Source organism: Diadema antillarum, unplaced genomic scaffold (assembly GCF_040938485.1).
Source record: "Diadema antillarum isolate AM-2024a unplaced genomic scaffold, OU_Dant_1.0 seq00000069_RagTag, whole genome shotgun sequence".
Lineage (NCBI taxonomy): Eukaryota > Metazoa > Echinodermata > Echinoidea > Diadematoida > Diadematidae > Diadema > Diadema antillarum.
The window spans coordinates 2,100,958-2,115,694 of record NW_027271168.1 but is presented as its reverse complement, the minus strand read 5'-3'; the positions used below and the strand labels follow the sequence as shown (position 1 = coordinate 2,115,694).

Here is a 14,737-nt window from a genome sequence, read left to right as displayed (position 1 = left end):
TATGATGTGGGACTATGATCCACGTCAAGTAGGTGCTCTATCAATTTGTATTTATTGTAAAACCCGCTCTTTCTTTGCTTTATCCTCCTCTTGTTTTTATGACTGAACCGGTAAAGAGGTACTCTGACTCGAAAAAAACAAGCATCAGGAATTTATGATGTGCATGTGCATATCTTACCTGGTGATTTCCGGGTTGCTGCTAATACAGAACAACCACACAAAATACGTAGCATGGGGCGCCGGGCCGCGTTTTTTTTAAAGACGGCACAGATTGGGGCATGGCGCGTGTTAAACCTATGGGAAAAACGTTGGGTTAGGGTTTTTGTTGGTTATGGTTAGGGTTAGGGTTAGGGTTAGGGTTAGGGTTAGGGTTAGGGTTAGGGTTTGATGGTTAGGGTTAGGATTAGGATTAGGGTTAGATTTAGGGATAGGGTCCCCGACAGATTTTTAGTTTCCCCAATCTGTGCCGTCTAAAAAAAACACGCCGCCGGGCCATATAAAAACAAAAGAAAAGGCGTAGTCTGCATTTTGGGTGCTCGGTATCAATAATAATATATCGGATTCATTGAAATGTAAAACCTGAAGAGCATAAAATATATTACTAGATGAAAAGTCCTTATATAAATGCAAATTAGAATATTCAAGTATTTCAATGTATGTGATGATTCACAAAACGATAATGTATGTTCATTATTAAGATAATATTAAATGAAAATACCTTATTCAAGGCTATTTAGGAAGCACATGTTGTTCAACAATTTCGCCGGGAAATGGGAACTGAACATTCGCGTTGGGGGAATTCATGAAGTGCAGTTTAAGTAATTTTGATATTTCATATCCATTTCACATTCAATTGCTACTACTAAAGCTCTAAACTGCATATTATATAGATCGTAAACACGAGTTCTGATGCGCTGAGAAAGCCTGCTTTGGCAGTAGACACCTTCTCAAAGGTTGGTGTCTACCGGCGTCTCCCGTAAAATTGCGCAATATTGCATGTGGTAGATTCCGCACAAACATGCATTGCATAATGAAATGGCAAAGTGCCGAATATGATAGAACAGCTACGACAGAACGAGACACCAATGTAATGTAGGCATAGGTGTGACAGAGTAACAACAATAGCAGCATAAATACAGTACAGTTATCACCAGTACGCAGGAAACAGAGAGTGAAGCCACTTCGATTCGATGATGGCTGCGATCAATCTGCGTCACGCTGGCTTCACATCTTTATCAACAAACTTTTTGCAACCTCGCCTTGGATTACTGACGAAATATCAGTGTGACATCAGACATGCCTCAAAGAAGGGCGGCGGTAAGAAGAAAAAATCACACCAAGATGGAGCGCCTAGCGCGCCTGCTGGTGCTACTGCCCCAGCTCAGGCAGGTTAGTAAATTATTAGATCTAAATTAACTAGACGTCTAGTCTATGTCTAGTCTAGTCTATCCTAGATGGTTTTCCTCTTTTACTCCTCTTCGATCTTCCTTGCTTTTCTCTTTTTCTTTTAAGAACAGTCTTACGAGCAATTTGCAGAGTTGCAGTCTCTCTCAAAAGGGCCACTCAACACAAACGTTCTTCTGTTTCGGGGGGGGGGGGGAGGTGGCTTCAAGGTTAAACAGTTACTCCCCCCCCCCCCCTATTTTGATAAAAAGAATCTAAGCATGGAATGTTTGGAAGTTCCTGGGTGTTGAGACTTTTTTTCGTGTTTTGTTTTTTCTTCTGAGCCACCACCCCCCCCCCCCCCCCCCCTGTTCCGCAGCCCATTTCTGGATTTTTTAGTGTGATCCAAAAAACACATGACAAAAGAATGCAATAAAAAGGAACCTGTGTATGGAGAGCAAGTGCTGTCGTCGTCAGGCAGCTCCGGAAGGACTCGATAGATGGAGCTGATACTCTGTTCCACTGTTGTGTTGTAATTTGTATGTATTGTAAGCTAACCCCGGGGCGCTCCCAAATACGCGTTCGGGCTGGTCGCAGTTAAGTGTAGGCCAAACATACCACAGGGAGATGACATTGGGGAAGAAGCTAAACTAGTAGAAAAGGATTCTGCAGCCTTCAGTATGGGGGTCTCAAATTAAATGAGAGTTTTCACAAATTTGATGGATGTCCTTCTTGTAGGCCTGCTTAGTGTCAATTTTTTTTTGAACTCACTAAACGTTGAATGAATACTATTCAATGTGGTTGCTCAAGATGCATTTGCTTGATCCTCATGTACTCTACCAACAATTCTTTGAAGGAAAGTTTGAGTTATTAACGGTAATTCATTTTCACTGAGTAAGCAATGAAGGGAATAAAAGCAAAGAAGAAGTTGCACTTGTGATGATGATGATGATCCATAGTAATTGCATAGCAAAGACTCCTGCAAGAGAGTTAGCAATTGAATGCTTGTTGAAAAATGTGAATCGTGAGTGAGGCTTTGAAGTGATCCAGTTTGTCAATTTCACAGAGAAAGACGGGAGGGAGTTCCATAGGTGAGGAACAATAGAGGAAAATGCCCGGACTCCATATCCTTTGATTGAACATTGTAATGGGTATCTATAAAGTAAGGCCAGATGAACGAAGGATAGCGCGGGGATGATGCCATTCGATTAGGGAAGACAGGTATCCTGGGACCTGATAATGAATGGCTTTAAAGGTGAGTACCGGGGTAGTGGGATCTTGAAATCAATTTTGTTCTTCATTGTTGTTTAACCAAAGCCAATGCTCATCTCACAGAGGATGGCAAGAAATTGCTGAAGGAGTTTCCAAATCCCAAGGGCATCCTGAACAAGTTGATCAGCCTGGGCACCAGCGATTCGCCGGGCAAGTTTCTGCACTACCTCACCAACAATGACCCGTTCATGAAAAGGAGCACTCTGAAGCTGTCCTGGCCTGCAGAGCTGGAGTTCAAAGGTTACGGCCGCAAGAAGAAGGAAGCAGAGATCATGGCCACAGCCAGGGCCTGCCATACTTTAAAGGTACAGACACTCAAAGAAATTGTCACAGCTCATACTGAAAATTTGACAGTCTACTACTGTAAAAACGAATGTTCACATGCATTTTAATAATTTCACGAATTTCGCAAGCGCCAACATTCGCTAAATTAAAATGCACGTGAAAGTTCTTGTCTACATTATATCCATTGAATGCTAGAGGCAATCCACAAAAATTTCATGCTGCAAAAAAGACAGTCAGCTCAAATTCGCAAAAATTTCATGCTGTGAATATATCATGTTTTACAGTATATTCCCTTTTTGAATGTCCACCCTGAATGGTGCATGAGACATAGTTTACAGGGATTGTATAGTTTTTGTTGAGGCCTATCTTCAGGTTTCTAACATTTTTTTTGGTGAGATAATGAGAAACCTTTTATATGAAATATGAAAGAGCATGTAATTCCAAAAGGAATTCAACATTTATTTGATGAAAATTGGTTGTGAAATGACTGAGATATCCAAAAGAGAGCGATCCTAATAAAAGGTAGGACCCACTTTTTATTATGGTCACTTTGTTTTACTTCTTTTTTGTGATATCACAGCAATTCTAACACCAATTTTCATCATATAAACTTTGAATTCCTCTTAGAATGGTATGACTAAGTATTTCACAAGTGGTTTCTTGGTATCTCGCAAAAAGTTGCAAGTCCAATTTTCATCTCCACCAATATTATACCATCCCTTTAATCAGGTTGTGCAATTGTCCATATGTCTTTCCCAGCCCAGATCTCATTATCACTATGAAAATGCATTTAGTGGATTATCCTTAAAATCTGGCCTGGTATGCTACATGAGGTGTAGCTTAGGTATAGGACAGATCCTCAAGGTTAATCGTCAAAGGTAACTGAACTTTGGCTAGAAATGATATATTTCATCTGAAACATATAGGAATGTCTAGTGGTAACATATTTTTCTCTGTTATTATGAAAGAAAGAAATAGATAACTCTTCACCTGTTGTGATTATCATGAAATGTCATTATACATGTGCTATTGCCCTCAAAATCTTATTTTCATCCAGTGCAGTCATAATATCGTCTAATGAGAATGAGAGAAATTAGTAACTTACAAATCACCTGACATGGTGGGACGAAATGTTCTGATGTCGAGATAAAAATTCACCAATATGTACCCTGGTAGATAAAAGTGCCATCTTGTCAAATATGACACACCTCTTGCAATGTTAGTCTGTTCTAATGTTATTTGGTGTAGTGGATAGATATTGATCAGAAAATAATTATTTTTTTCAGTGCAGAAAGGGTCAAAGGTGAATCATGGGTCTCTATGGTCGAGATGAGTAGACTTATTCTAAATGTAAATGAAAGGATATGTGCACATTTATTATTAATTACTGATGGAGTTATTATTTGAAAAATCACAAGCTTCCCAGTCAACTGCACAGTGTGGTTAAATGTTGCTTGTTTAACTTGTGTCTGGCAAAAGAGTGCTACTTTTTTAACCCATCGAGGATGGACTGATTTTGCTATATATACAACACACATTTCCCATAGACACCTGCCCAAGTATACTCGGGACTCATCCTCAGCAGGTTAGGTGATTAGCTAAACTTGAGCCCTTTGTAAACAGGCCCTATAGTTGAAAGTGTACAGATTTTCATCAAACAACTAGATTTAATCTAGATACATGTAGGACTTATGAGCAAAGTAGCACTAAATGGCACCAATTTGCTGTAACCTGTGTATTATACATGCATACAATACTATTGTTTGTGTATTCCAGAATGGGAGGGGGGGGGGGGATGGGGAGGTATACATGTTTGTAGAGCACATATCGTTGAAATCAGTGGTTTAGCCAATGCTTAAATATTTTGTGCAGTAAGGCATGTAGGAATTTTGTTTTAGGGGATATCCTTTGTTAACTTTTTTGTCTTCCTGTTGCCATAGGAACAAGGCCTGCTAGATGAAAACAACAACCCACACCTTCCTGAGAAAGTTCTCTATGACAAGGAGAGTATCCGGAAGTTCCTGAGAGATCAGACCCAGCCAGACCTGCTCGAGTTTGACGAGACCGTCAAGGACGATCTTTGCAAGCTTGTCCAGCATGTGAAGGTATGCAGCAAGCACAAACTAGGGGCTTGATTGATAGCAGGCTACTGTATACACTGTGTGTTTCTTGATGGTTTTACACAATCTTGTAGATTACAATGTGAATGTCAGGCATGACAAATTTTGTCGCTTTCTCACCACTGATCGCTGAGATTTGGGGGGGGGGGGGCGTAATAAGCCCCCCTTCGGTTTTAGCAGAGCCAAAAAAGCCCGGCCTGAATAGGGTTGAATATGCCAAAACCTCGGTCTTATTCAACATACTTTTTGTCCCCGCCGAACGAGTTCGAGCAGAGGACTATGCAGAGACTCCAACTCTCCCGTTTTCGACGGGAGATCTCCCGCCGAAAACCCATTTTTGCAAAATCTCCCGTTCTCCCGCTTATGATTTAATTTCTCCCGCCCTGGCTCTGTGTCTCCCGTTGGAAAGGCTTTCTTACTTATTGCTATCGTATGTTGAAAAAATAAGCCTTAAAAGCACCAGAGAGCATCTAGAACCCTGGGAATTTCGCGCTTCGCAACATCAACTTGGAATCTCCCGTTTGCTAGGGGTTTCAGGCGGGAGAATCTCCAGATCAGAAGGTGCTTTGGGTTGGAGTCTCTGACTATGAAACGGGCTCCGTACGTGTGTGTGTCTGTGTGTCCGTCCGTCCGTCCGTCCGTCTGTCCGTCTGTGCATCCGTGTGTGATCAAAATGTTCAATTTGCTACTTCTCTGTCATTTATGAGCCAATTTTGATTCTGTTTGCTTTATATGATAGCACTACATGGGAGCTTTGAAACTTCTACACAGAATTTCAGTTGTGACCTTTGACCTTGACCTTTGACCTATATTGTACATTTTGCTTCAAAATGCTACTCCTTCGCCATTTCTAACCCGATTTTGATTCTGTTTGCTTTATATGATAGCACTACATGGGAGCTTTGAAACTTCTACACAGAATTTCAGTTGTGACCTTTGACCTTGACCTTTGACCTATATTGTACATTTTGCTTCAAAATGCTACTCCTTCGCCATTTCTAACCCGATTTTGATTCCGTTTGCTTTATGTGATGGCACTAGGTGAGGGCTTCAAAACTTCTACACAGAATTTTGACCTTCGACTTCTTTGACCTTTGACCTTGATTTTTGACCTATATTGTACATTGGCTACAAAATGCTACTCTTTCGCCATTTCTAACCCGATTTCGATTCCGTTTGCTTTATGTGATGGCACTAGGTGAGGGCTTCAAAACTTCTACACAGAATTTTGACCTTTGACTTCTTTGACCTTCGACCTTGATCTTTTTACCTATATTGTACATTTTGCTACTAAATGCTACTTCCGGCGGGGACATATATTACGCACCACGTAATTTCTACTTTTCCTTGTTGATTTTATTATGAAAATAATTGTTTTGATAATGAGTCAAATTGATTACCGGTAGTGTTTTTGTTTAAATTGTCAATTCTATATCCGTATCTATCTTATCCGGAGGATAAGTTGTGTTCAGTTGTCATGTGCATAAATTTACCTTCAAGAAATGTCAATGTCAGATCCTGTAAGTTATCAAGTCGTGAGCTCTTCTCTACTCTGTCCCCAGGATAATGAAGCTGTTGCCGGGGAAACAGAGTTGTCAGAGAACCCGACGCTATTCTACTCCTCAATGATGCCAGAAGAGCCGTATCCCCACATCCGGGACGTGATCACGGACGAGCAGTACCAGCCGCTCTCCACCGCCAAAAGTGACGGGAAGAGCGGCGCCCTCCTCCAGAAGTTGGTGAACAGGGGCAGCAAAGTGCCGAGAGAACTCCAGAAAGTGATCAAGTCACTTCCCATCGCAGAAATGAGGTGTGGGAGCCATACTCTGAAACCAGAAATTTTCACGTGCATGTAAAACTTTCGTAAATTTTGCAATGATAAGCCAATATTTGTGAATATAAAATGCGCACAATATTATACAAATAATGCACAGGTCCGAGTGTGTCAGTCAGAATTGTGTGCATAATGGAATGCTTAACCCATGATGAGAAGCTGAGTGGGTTTAGGCTAAATTCCATAGTTACTGAATGCAAACTATTCTTACTGACGCACAAAAAGCTATGTGCATCATCTCATCTGTTTTATAGAATGAGGGACAAATTTCTTGCCAGAAATCAATTTTTTGATCATGTTACCCGATGGCAAATTTTCTTGATGCATTTCCTTTTGGCTTGCCGTAGACAAATACAATTCTTCCAGTACTTCAAAATCATGCATCCAGTAATTGCTGGATGCATGGCAAAAGTACAGGATGTGTGGTTTTCCAGCCAATGAATAGGCGTCTGTCACTGATGAGTGTGTGAATACTTGTTCAATATTTTGAAAGCTGGTGCCAATTTGTGAAAGTTTCGAGCCGAGATAAAAATCTGTTGGCTCCAATTTTCAAAAGTTTTATGCTGCGAATGTTTCTGGTTGTAGTTGTGTGATTTTCATTGAACTCACCTCACTCTACCAATAGTGTAACATCTTGATCACCCATGTTATATTTTGTAATAAATTGAATAAATATACTTTTGTTTGTATAAACATCTCATAATATTTGTCATTTGTGACAAGTTCTGATATACAGCAAAGTCAAAGTACTTTTTTTCCCCCTGCCAAACAGCAATATTAAGCAAACCTCTATAACTTCTTGTCACTGTACTTTGAAAGACATTTTCAAGGAAGAATTTTCTGTATTCTTTTGATGTTATTCTTTTTCATTGTTTTATTTTTCATTGTTTTATTTCCAAATAAATTCACAGTGTTGCCATGTGGTATCTGCCAGATCACATAATCCAATCCAACAACACTCCATTTCTGCAGAAATTTGCGTCAAGTAATCATGAAATTGCCCCAATCTAGGCCAACTTGCAATTTTCTTATGTCTGACTGTCATAAGATCTGTGCTAGTTTGTGAGCATTATTTCACTCTTGATCAAAGATCCATGGTAAAGTGGCATGGATTTGTGTGTTGATCAGGATACATGATTTTGCACATATGCATCTATATGTACAGAAATTGAGCAGAATGTAAAACATTAGTGTGAGATTGTTATCGATTTTGCACCTGTCCACCAGGGAGGAGATAGTGTCAACCATCGATGAAAACCAGGTGACCGTCCTGTGTGGGGAAACTGGATGTGGGAAGACCACCCAAGTGCCGCAGTACATCCTGGACGATTGGATCCAACGAGCGGTGGGCTCTCGCTGCAATATTGTCACGACTCAGGTATCCTCCATAGTTCGGTTTTCTTGCTTTTAATGACCTCAATGTAGAAGCATTTAAAAAAAAGACCTGTGGTACCCCTTGTGTGTCCATTACATGGGCATCAGTAAGGGCTCTTCTTGAAGGTGGTGGTATCTCCCATGCATTTTTGTGTGTGTGTGTGTGTGTGTGTGTGTGGATATATTCATCACTTATATCTACCATCTACGTACATAAGTCCTATTCTCACATGCCCACAAATTAACAATTTTTCAAAATTGATATTTTTGCAATGCAATGCACAAATAGATAATTTTTGTGTGTGGGCAAAAAAAAGAAAAAGAAAAGATGTTTGAACACTCCCGTTATGCATTGCAGTGTGAAAATTTGTCCAGTTTGAGTTAAAACATCAGCAACAACAACAACTACAACAAAACTCTTGTTACAGTTTGCTTGGGTGGCATTTGTGAATGTCACACGAAGAAACCATCAGTATTTCAAAATCCCGCAGTAAAACTCCCCTCATTAAATCTGCACACTTGTATACTCAGTGTCATGCTCAGGTCATTGTGTTGGCATGCACACTCTGGAGATTCCAAATGCTCCATTTTGCCGAGTGATTTTTGCCGTGTGTGAATGGTGTCAAATAAAATTGATTTCTGCATCTCCATGCCAAAACATATATCTCCTGTATGTGACTGTGGCTATAATGTTTTATTGTGTAATTATTTCAAGAGTTCTATAGCAAAATGAGTGAACTCCATTCGTGACAATCTACGATGTTTGCAAGTGAGCTTGCAATGAAAAGAGGCAAATGATAAGAAAATATGCAATACTTTTTTTATGCCTCCGCAACGAAGTGGCCGGAGGCATTATGTTTTCGGGTCGTCCGTCCGTCCGTCCGTCCGTCCGTCCGTCCGTCCCGTTTTGTTTTTGTCGATATCTCAAGAACCGTGTTGTGGTTTTACATCAAACTTGGTATGAGGGTATATCCTTGGGGGATAATACTTTGTGTGGATTTTAGGGTCACAGGGTCAAAGGTCACAGGTTATTTTGTGAAAAAAAAATGTGAAATTTCATGTTTTTCTCCATATCTCGCAAATGGTTCAAGGTATCTTCATTGAACTTAGTATATATGCTTGTACCGATGGGCAGTGATTATCTAGGGAAGTTGGGGGTCATGGGTCAAAGGTCAGGGGGGTCAAAGGTCAAGGTCAACTCCTAAAAATATCACTACTTTCCTTAAAATGCAATATGTCTGAAGGTTTTTTTTTAAAACTTGGTGTATGGCATGTATTACCCAATATATATTTTGGGGGAAGTTTCTTGCCAAAAGGTCAAAGGTCAAAAGGTAAAAGGTCAAGTGAAAGTGCTAAATTGCACTTTTTCCTCCATATCTCGAAAGTAACTCAAGGTATCATCATGAAACTTACATATTTATGCATGTTCAACCTAACAGTGATTCTCTTTGGAACTGTGAGGTCAAAGGTCAAAGGCCAGGTTTAGATAATGCTATTTTCCCATTTGATACTGAAATTATACTTTTTCTCAATACCTTGAAAATTACTCAATACATAAACTTATAAAAGGGTCAAAAGTCAAGTAAAAATCATAAGTTCCCCCAAATACCTGCACTCTGACATTTTAATCATTCATCCAATTGAACCTAGTTCTAGGAAAGTGAACATTCAGCACATTTGTGGCAAACCTGTCATTTTAATATTTTGCCAATTGTGTGAAACTGTCATCACACATTGTCAAGACATTGTACTATAGACCTATTAGGAGAACCATGCATTATGGCGGAGGCATATCAGTAGCCGTAGCGATATATCTAGTTTAATAATAACTTAAAGAATATTTGTAGTGATGGAACAAGTGAGGTATCATTGAAAACATTTCATTTTTGTTCTGTCTGATGACAGACTTGCTTCATTATGTTTTAACCCACTGAGGACAGGCTGATTCTGCTATAATATGTATTTTCCATAGACACTTGCCCGAGTATACTCATGACTAGTCTTCAACGGGTTAAAATGGCACTTGACTCAGTTTGCAATCAAACACTTCGTTTGTCCTTCCTCCAAATCCTCTCTCCCATCTCCAAGCCGAGGAGGGTGAGTGTCATATCTACCACCAAGAGGATTGCCCTGGAGAGAGGGGAAAGAATGAGGGAGACGACTGGCTACCAGATTCGGCTGGACCGCAAGACGCCAGAGAATCATGGGTGTATGCTGTTCTGTACAACGGGGATCCTCCTCCAGAAACTGAGACAAAATCCCGATCTCAGGGGTGAGAAAACTTATAGTTGTTTTTATATTTTCATCCATCAACTCCAGAAACCATATATATTTGTTTGGGTGCTGTGTTAAACAGTAAACTATTCACTATTCACTTTTTCCCTGTCATGAGGGAGAGTAAAATCATCTTGAAAGTGAGGCCTTCATAGTTCACATGATTATATCTGTTTGTTGGGTTTGCAGTGGATGACTTGAGATTGCAACCAAAAAAGTATGAATGTTTAGAGGAATCCATGTTTTGAGCAGTCAAACTGATAGGATCCGAGGCTGTGGATCATAAGAAACAGAGGTTTCACTTCCTGCTGGTCATGTGATCACCCCCTTTGCAGGAGTCAGTCACGTGATCATCGACGAGGCTCACGAGAGGGACATCAACATCGACTTCCTCCTCATCCTCCTGCGAGACGTCCTGAAGCGGAACGAGAGGATCAAGCTGGTGCTCATGAGTGCCTCCATCAACCCCACCCTCTTCTCTAAGTATTTTGACAAGTGAGTTCCATACTATTCCTTGATGTCTGTACTTTGATTTGATTTGATTTTGTTTGATTGATTAGATTTAATATTTCTGTATAGTAAAAATCAGCGCAGTCTTCTTGTGCTGTATGATGCAATACAATAGGGTGGGTGAGGGGTTATAGCCTTATAGGTTGATATCTAACATCGGGTCCAGTTCAGAGCAGCATCACTTACTTGAGTAAGTTCTTCAAGCCCACGTGGGAACTTCCGCAGGTGGCGGTCTTCCACCGTGTGATTCAGGGTTTGGTCAGGATGGCAGCAGTCACACGCCGGGCTAGCCAAGAACCCTCATTTGTGTAGACGGTGGCCTGTCCTTGCATAGAGGATTCGGATGTGATTTAGAGTGAGCCACTGTTTCCAAAGGAGGTTGAAGCCCTCTGGCATTGCTGCAGTCAAAATTACTGTAGCAACCATCTGTCTATAATGACCACCTGCCCAAAGTGACCCATATGTGAATGGTAGTCTGTTACAAAAGGCTTTATCATATAATTTTTTTTTTTACTGGATGGTATTAGACGCTTTCTTCATTGCCCAACTTAAAATCCTGTCACAGTGTTATTTCACACATTTCATATGTATATTGTCCACTCTAGAGCAAAAACTTATGGTTTATGCAAGCATACCAAAAGTATGTTTCACCTTTAAAGTGTTCGCTTTCTCATTCATTCAACCAGTGCCCCTGTGATCAACGTACCTGGCTTCATGCACCCAGTGAAGGAATTCTTCCTTCCCGAGACACTAGCAGAGCTGGGCATCAACCCCAGCACCCACAAGAGTCCAATTTTCCAGGCGGAGCGAGCCAATCAGGAGAAGACGAGGATAGCAAGGGGGAAGAAGTTGACTGGCAAGGCCCCGCCCACAAACGTCGATCTGGTGGTCGATGTCATCAAAGCCATCGACCAGAAAAAGCCTCCTGTGAGTGCATAGAAAATATTTCATGTAATGTAATCCTTTTATAAGTTAAGTCAGGAATATCTTATCTTGCCAAGCTTATCCATCCCACTCAGGTGTAGTAATGTGCCTCAGTTTAAGAGGAAGACCATAGTGAAACAATGTGAATTGTGGGATTAGGTAATCTCTATTCATTGACATTGATAGATTTCCCACATCTGTGCCAGTTGGAGATAAGCAAATGAAGGGATGTAGACACATATGAATATAATGCTCCCTGTGTTTCCTTGTTTCATATCAGTAATGTAGCAGTCAACCTTAAAAAACAAAACAAAAACAAAACCAACAACAAACAAACGAAACAAAACAAAAAATTAAACTAGTTTTTGACAGGAAGAGGCCTTTTAGGGAGAATCTTGGGATCAATAGGTAATCTATTTCAAATCTGAGACCCACTGCAGTGATCAGATTTGTCATTAAGTTTGATGAGAAAGTAATAAACTTTTTAAACATTTAAACGTTTGAATCCTACCTTCAAAATACATCCTAGGACAAGATGATGTAGCCTCAATGTCCACATCTCTTCAGGCAGATGAATGGGTGCTAGGCAATGCTTGTGATAATGTAGGGGGAGGAAGAGGGGGTGGGGAGGGGTGGTCATGGGAGAGAACAGTGTCTCAGAATGAAGAATAGATAAGTCTGTATTATCACAATGTTTTTGCTGACTGTGTGCACTTTTTGAAAGGGCGCCATCTTGTGTTTCCTCCCGAGCTGGCAGGACATCCGAAGCGTGAATGACAAATTGAAAGCTGACTGGGGAAAGGTGAGATACTGTAGGACAGGTTTTTTGATGCTTCCATTATCATCTGCATTTTTAGATCATCTACAGCTTTGTGTTTTTATTTTATTCATTTTTAAAAAAATATGTGACCGTACACCTCAAAACGAACATAAAGTCGCACACACTGATTTTGCGTGAGGACTAAAAATAAGTGAAATGGGTCAACCTACCCGAACTTGACTCTTTCATATTTTCTGAAAGAGCGGGTCTTCTTTTACATTATGCTAATATTTGGTATCATAAAACAGGCAGGAAAGTGTGTTTTTTAGCAGTTTATCTCGAACATTTGTGGTAGAATAGTGTGATTACAGTGTAGGTGTGTCTTTAGAATCCCTTTTTCATTTCTGAAAAACCTTGTCCACACTCTTCACTTTCAACTCTAATAACTTTTGAAAGGATAGTGCTATTGCTTTGAAAGTTGGCATTAATTATGGACAGAATGTGTTAATGAGGCATGCTTAATTTCAGTTTAATCTAATAATCCCTTCATTGTTGTTACTCTGGTGGTTTACTTCCTGTTTTTTGTCCCATTCATCGCACAGCCAGCACAGTTTGGTAAAGATTAAGCGCTTGAGTAGACACTGTACTTCAGAGCCTCTTTTCTCAGCTCACACTTTTCCTGAGTTTGTGCTTTCTTTCCAATATTTAGATAGGTTAGGAGAGTCCATTTGATTTGAGTTATACATCATTTTAAAGCTTAAAGTCTGCTCTTTCAGAATATGGTCTTAACTAAAAATTCATGTGTGGCGACTTTTTGTTTGTTTTGAGGTGCAGGGTCACATGTGGGGTTGCACATGCAGTTTGATAATTGCTTTACAATGTGTGTAGACCGATCTGACCCAGGAGCAAAATCCGCCATTACTATGGTGTCCCATTCGTTTGTGCATGTGAGAATGCGTGATATACATGTACATGGCACCTGGCTCGTGCCCGCCGCAATATATATCATGCATTCAGCTTATGCGTGCACAAGTGGGACCCCGCAATTTAATGGCAGGTGTTTTGTCACGTTGGATCGGTCTATACACTTACAGATAAGATAACAAGCAGTGATATGATAAGAACAAAGCAAAGATATTACATGAGAAAACAAAAATACAGTGGACTCCTGCTATAACGAAGTCCTCGAGACCGGCAGTTTTCTTTTGTTATATCGATTTTTTTTTTTTAATAACCGAACAAATAAACAATAAAAATACACAGTGTGGGGAACGTTGCGGCCTGAATTTTTATTTTGTTGTAACCAGAATTTCATTATAACCATGTTCATTATAACAGGAGTGCACTGTAGAATAAAGTGAACTGTGTATGTGCATCAGAGGTAGAACAGAATTTGGAAAGGAGATAGTAACAATGGAAAAGTGAAAAGACTGGAAGTGTTGGATTCATTGAAACATGTTAAGTATATGAATACAATGTGGTATTACATCTTGGAGGATGCAGAAAAATCATTTTACAATTATTTCTTATGATACTCATCCTTGTGAAATGAGTAAATACAAAAGCATTGCAAATTTATAGAACTTAAAGTAGGCTATCAAATTCTACTAAAATGAGATTGTTGAAATTATTATTTGTTCTGAAAAATTTGAGTGAAATTAGAGACCAACATGAAGTCAATTATTTCCCTGCACACAGAGTGACAAGTATGTAATCTACCCAGTGCACTCAAACATCACGATGGATAACCAGCAAGCCATGTTTGATATGTAAGTACAGTATTCAACAAAGCAGATTCTGCCTTGAGTATCATTCTCAATTTCCCTTTTCAGTTCTTTGTGTTGACTTAATCTAAACCAATCAATATATGTGTATATTAGTGTGTGTGAATGAATTTGATTAATGTTGTGTCAATGAAAGTGGATTTTTTTTTTCCTGGCTTTACCTTTTACAACATATTCCTTCTTATAGAAATATAGGATCTTTTAAGGACATAGTAAA

The 14,737-nt window shown here is 39.8% G+C and overlaps 1 protein-coding gene across 1 annotated transcript in view; it reads left to right on the top strand.

Annotated features, from left to right (window-relative positions):
- The first annotated feature begins 1,193 nt into the window (after positions 1–1,193).
- Positions 1,194–14,737, top strand: part of LOC139725976 (ATP-dependent RNA helicase DHX30-like) — a 30,949-nt gene continuing 17,405 nt past the window's right edge. The window contains exons 1-10 of the mRNA XM_071637059.1: positions 1,194–1,389; positions 2,701–2,960; positions 4,881–5,045; positions 6,623–6,870; positions 8,122–8,272; positions 10,357–10,540; positions 10,878–11,037; positions 11,739–11,979; positions 12,701–12,778; positions 14,435–14,505. Of these exons, the coding sequence (XP_071493160.1) occupies positions 1,194–1,389; positions 2,701–2,960; positions 4,881–5,045; positions 6,623–6,870; positions 8,122–8,272; positions 10,357–10,540; positions 10,878–11,037; positions 11,739–11,979; positions 12,701–12,778; positions 14,435–14,505 (1,754 nt within the window). The remainder of the gene's footprint in view (positions 1,390–2,700; positions 2,961–4,880; positions 5,046–6,622; positions 6,871–8,121; positions 8,273–10,356; positions 10,541–10,877; positions 11,038–11,738; positions 11,980–12,700; positions 12,779–14,434; positions 14,506–14,737) is intronic.